General features: G+C 40.4%; 1 protein-coding gene across 1 annotated transcript; it reads left to right on the forward strand.

Moving 5' to 3' along the window:
* The first annotated feature begins 663 nt into the window (after positions 1 to 663).
* Positions 664 to 3,062, forward strand: LOC124270867 (arylsulfatase I-like). The gene is made up of 7 exons (XM_046705927.1): positions 664 to 697; positions 987 to 1,084; positions 1,348 to 1,485; positions 1,660 to 1,718; positions 2,064 to 2,187; positions 2,423 to 2,565; positions 2,717 to 3,062. Exons 3-7 carry the CDS (start codon positions 1,442 to 1,444, stop codon positions 2,887 to 2,889), a joined length of 543 nt encoding a protein of 180 aa, XP_046561883.1. The 5' UTR covers positions 664 to 697; positions 987 to 1,084; positions 1,348 to 1,441; the 3' UTR covers positions 2,890 to 3,062.
* The last annotated feature ends 2,490 nt before the right edge of the window (positions 3,063 to 5,552 follow it).

The following is a 5,552-nucleotide window of genomic DNA, read 5'->3' on the forward strand; positions in this document are numbered from 1 at the left end:
CGCATTGCACCCATAACAAGGAATCAAACCCCGACCTTTATAGTGACATGCACCAGGCCACTACACCAAAACGTGCAGGGTAATGCTAAATATTTCCAAACTTTCTGTCTTTGTTGCAGTATACATTCACCCAGAAGCTATTGACATTATCAACGAACACAACGTCTCCCAGCCTCTGTTTATGTACCTGCCCTATCAGAATGTGCATGCTCCGATTGAGGGTGAAGTCTTCTGTCAACTAGTTTCTCTAGGAGAACTTTGCATCTGCTCTCTCTATATTAATTCGTGTTTTAATGGAAATGGGTTTGGTACTAGATTACACAAGGTCAACGCCACTTCTGAGAGGAATGGAATCAGGAGGTTCTGGGATTAGACATGCAGACTAGAGAGTGCAGTTGTTTTCAGGATTGAATGATGTGATGTACTAGCCTAAATGCATTTGGACTGCATAATGTATTTAGCAATTGTGAAAATGTTCTTGATGACGATTTGTCTCTACTCAACACTTTCATATACTGTAAATGTTATCTCACGGGGGCAAATATCAGCACAAATCACCAGATATGTCAGTTGCTGCGATTTTCATATGTCATGCAGATTCACTTTTAATTCGCCAATCGTATTATTTTCAGGTTCCTGAAAAGTACTACAACATGTATCCTAATGTGATGAACAGAAGGCCGCAGGACATATTCAGGTACAGTTTGTTCTCACTTCTCACGTTCCTCCGAAACTTCACCATTCCAACTCGAGCTGTGGATCGAGCTGCAGTCGATGGCCCGTCGCCAGGCCGTCTCACACCAAATGACGTTAACAATTAGACTAGTTCCGTGTTATCATACCTTTAGCCTGAAACTGCTGAGGGCTTGCCACCACGGAGTTAATTTAATGTGCCAAAATGGGGAATCCATGTTAAAGAGTGAATATATTCAAACATGACACAATGCTTACATGCATGATTGTATGCTGATATGATATATTTTCAGGGATGGTTTCTGCCCTCGACGAAGCAGTTGGAAACGTTACACAGGCACTGAAAGAGAAGGGGTTGTTTGAAAACACACTCATTCTGTTTACAGCTGATGTAAGGAGAGTCGTCTTCATAATTTATAGACCGAAATGCTGAGAAAGTGTATACCATAATAGCAAAGGATTCATGAAAATCTCGTTTATGAGTACAAATATCCTGAATCATACATAATTCCTAACGGCCTTGGTTAAGATTGTTGATTGTGCAGCAAATTGAAAATTCAAAGAATCAATAAAATTCGTTAAACTGTTAACATGTGGAATAGTAATATCTGCATTCTGCATTATTCACCTTTGAGGAGTTTCATTTCACTTCAGAATGGCGGTCCTATCATTAGTTATGCTTGCAACTGGCCTCTGAGGAGGAGGGAAGCACTCAATCTGGGAGGGGGGCACCAGAGGGGCATCCTTCATGTACGGTGCTGGACTAAAGAAAACCAAGACAACTTACAATGGGTTCGTTGATGTCATGAGTATATTGTTGGACAAAGTAAAGAGAAGTAGAATGACAGTACATAAATAGTGACACACGGGGCGACTAATGTTCCTCTGTGCTGGAGATACCATGTTAACGAGACTGGTCAGTACAGATAGAAACACTCCGGTAATCACTGACTCATGTCATTACAGAATGATGCATGCTGTAGACTGGAAGCCTACCTTAGTGACAGCAGCAGGTGGAACGCCCGGTAATAAGCACAGAGATTTCATTTGGTTATTTTTTGTTATGTTTTTGCTGTTTTATACAATATTTAAACGCAGCACTATTCGAACCATTAATATTCGAGTCTACAACAGGCAAGAGAGTAGATATTATCATGAATATGCAACAACACAATAGCGATAGCAGTGTTGATAAGTTGTTGCAAAGACAAAATTCGTGTGACTTAAAATTTGCCCTTTACCAAAGACACAATTTTGTGAAATAACGAAATCATAATGAATAGGCAAGGAAATGTGAAGTTTGTCATACTATACTCTATTTACTTTTAGACGATATTACTTGAATGTCACGATTATCAACATCATTGTAGAGACGTCAATCGATGGTATAAGTCACTGGGAATCCATCAGGAATGGCCTTCCGTCGTCAAGGACCGAGTTTATATACAACCTTGACGACTTCGAACCTGCAGTGGAGGGCCATGCTGGAATACGGTATCAGGTTCCAAAGACTACTTTGTAATATCCGTCTTTAACCGAGTATACATCAAGACAAGACACGAACACCTAGACATTATCTCTGTGCCAATAAATTAAGATCTAAATTAAGAACTGAACTTTAACTATGGGAATTCTTTACATAATGTTGAATAACATTTCTAAAATGAATAATATAAATTATGCTCAACGAAGAGTGCAGGTGTAAAGAACTGAAACTTGTTGTTCACAGGGTTGGAGACTACAAGCTGATAATGGGCTACCCAGGTGGACCTGATGGTTGGCACAAGCCTATGAACGGAACAGAAAGGGAATTTTATGAGACCATTGTATATTTTAAAGGCGATAGTCCAGTGCAGCTCTACAATATACGTGGTAGGTGCCGAAAATATTTATTTACGCAAATAGGTTTGCTAAAATGATTGTTACGTTACGAGCAGAATTCACCTTGATCGATATTGATAGACATTGATAAGGAAACATGTTGTTTTAAAACACGTCAGTGTCAACCCTTCTCCATTAACAGAGGATCCTACTGAGCATAACGACCTGGCAGCACAGATGCCGGACATTGTTGACAAACTAAGAGCCCGGATAGAGGACTACCGGAAGCAGATGGTTCCCGCCCTCTACCCTCCTCCTGATCCTGCATCTAACCCTAAAAACTTCGGAAACGTCTGGAGCCCCGGATGGTGTTGACCTTTAGATTAACTTGTGTCTAATAATATCAATAATATTCCATTGCCATTGAAATAGAGTGGCCTGTTAAAATACCGCCTGAATGAAGTTAGTATCGCTGAAATACTAGGTGACAGTGCTATGAATTTATTTGTGTTTGTCTCATATGAGAAATAAATAAGAGTTTGCTTTGAGTGTCCATGTTATATGATGCTATCATTGATCGCCATTTAATAAATGAAAATATGACGCTTAAAGTCGATTCATGAAGTTTTGACTATGTTGAAACTATAACCATCAAGATTATGGTTCTGGCCTTAACGTGATAAACTGTGGCACCGTGGGCCATTTCGCTCAGACCACTACGGGCCATCTCTCCATACACCACCATTCAGGTCGTGAGTATGATAAATGATGTCATTATATTATTCTTCCTGGACACGGTTTACCACGTATAGTCAATTTGTGAAGCTAATTTTGTTTTATTGTCCAGAGATATTCTGTGATATAAAGGGTTATACTCGATTTCGACAAGACACTAGATATACACACGTGGACCTGCACGTGGTCGTACGGCACAAGGCATCACTTTGTCACTGATGGGTTAAATTTGCAAGTGATTTCACAAGTCTACCTTAAGACATGTTGAAAACTTCACTGAGGCCTTGACTCTTGAATATTTTTGAGCAAGAGTCACATGGCACTCTAGAAAGCCATGATAAGAGAAAGGTAGGGTCGATATTTTAGTATATTCCATGCTGTTTTGAGATCGGATATGCATTTCGTCTTCCTTAGTATTTAAAGGTGACAGGTATTGAACCTATAACTTGTAGAAATATTTTTTAAAAACAGATGTTAAATTTCAAAAACACACACAATTAATGACACAACTTCTGAAACGGTAGTGATTAAAATTATTTTTGCCATATAGCCGCAATATTGCTGAGTGCGGCGTAAAACTTAACTCATTCACTCACTAAGATTATTAGCTCTTGCATTTTTAAGACAAATAAATCACCTTTTCAAACAGCTTCGGAAATGTGTAATATACTGCTATATGGAGGCGTGTTGCAAACACTAAAAATATGACTCAGTATTTGAGGTACATCATTTCGGTTAGAGTTATTGCATGCGTCATGGGTCGTCATGGGTACAGGGTCATTCGTAGTGTTAACGTCTATTCTTTTTAAAGTATGCCATAGCCAAACCAAACGAGCGAGGTGGATGTTGGTAACACAATCAGTACATCTATAGTTCCTGACGTGTGGGAGATTGCTACATAAAGCTTTATGTGTGAAACACTCAGTGAAGAAGAACGTCACACAGGAAATTTGGGAGTTCATCGTCATTTTCAGCCCATTAAGAAGACAGATAACTGAAATCGCTAGGAATCTCTGAGAACAGATCTACTCACACACTTCCATATAAGGAAAGGTCCAGTCAACATAATATGTTACTATTCTTCACACAAGTAGCACCTGGCACTTCACGGAGTCTATAACAAACTTGGGAAGAGTGGTGGTGTGTTGTCCTGTACATAGAGCTCAGGTCACAAATCAGTTGAAGGTAAGCAACGTTGAGTGCGGAGATGCATGGCCGTGTTTGGCAGCTTGACTCCTGAAAGTTTCTAGGACTTCAGCCCTGCCCACAACAAAGCACATGTGGTAGATGTGGTCTCACCTGAGTCATGTGAGTTTGTTCAAAATTGCCTCTGTTCACCAAGCAGTAAATGGGTACCCGGTGAGATGAGTCATGCGACTATTAACCTTCTGGGGCCATATGGGCAGCTTGGGTTATCCTGGGTTATCGGCGCTTCTGGGCAGCGACTAACAAATGACATCAAACTTGGGAAGAGCATAAAAATAGAATAGACACGTTCTTTTTGTGTGCACTAGTGATGATGGATGATCCAGCCCTGGGAATTCTTGAAGAGATCAATCAAATTTGTTTTGACATAACCTCACGCCAAAACTGACGCACACGTAGTATATGCAGTGTATCCAGCCCTAGGCAAATGCCTTCTTTTCGAAATATATCTCTTGGTCTCAAATGTAGACTGGGTTGCATGCTGACCAAGGGACTGAGAATGAAAGTCGAGTGCACCCACATATATTAGCAGGGAGCATAATGTAGTGCTCTAAACATGCAAAATGGCTGTGATTTGTGACATATGCGGGCCATTGAGACGTTTGAAGGTAAAATGGGTCTCAAATTCAAGATTAAATTCTACATTTACCAACAAGCGCACATGTATATTGAGGGGCGGTTGGGTGGCCTGGTGGTTAATGCTTTCACTCGCCACGCCGAAGTTCCTGGTTCGATTCCCCGAATACGTACAATGTGTGAAGTCCATTTCTGGTGTCCCCGGCCGTAATATTGCTGGAATATTGCTAAAAGCGGCGTAAACTAAACTCACTCACTCACATGTATATTGCACATCACCTACATGGGTCACTTACATCTCATGAAAATACGGGTTTGAACTGTTCGTAAACAACCCATGCAAGAGGCGACTGTCGGGATCAGATATATGGCTCAGAGACACTGATGAGTGAGTGAGTTAATATTTAACGTCACATCGGCAATATTTCAGCCATATCGTGACGAGAACATTTGATATTGAAACGAAATATATCTATATCATAAAAACCCGCCGACGAAGGACAGTAAAACAACTAGAATAT

Source organism: Haliotis rubra, unplaced genomic scaffold (genome assembly GCF_003918875.1).
Source record: "Haliotis rubra isolate DU_JTF1 unplaced genomic scaffold, ASM391887v1 Scf1553, whole genome shotgun sequence".
Classification (NCBI taxonomy): domain Eukaryota; kingdom Metazoa; phylum Mollusca; class Gastropoda; order Lepetellida; family Haliotidae; genus Haliotis; species Haliotis rubra.

What these genes read in the sequence shown, in the direction of transcription:
- LOC124270867 (XM_046705927.1), top strand. Translation starts at nt 1,442, where the DNA reads ATGTACGGTGCTGGACTAAAGAAAACCAAGACAACTTACAATGG. An exon ending in ACCAAGACAACTTACAATGG is followed by an intron (nt 1,486 to 1,659) that starts GTTCGTTGATGT and finishes ATGTCATTACAG; the next exon opens with AATGATGCATGCTGTAGACT. An exon ending in GAGGGCCATGCTGGAATACG is followed by an intron (nt 2,188 to 2,422) that starts GTATCAGGTTCC and finishes TGTTGTTCACAG; the next exon opens with GGTTGGAGACTACAAGCTGA.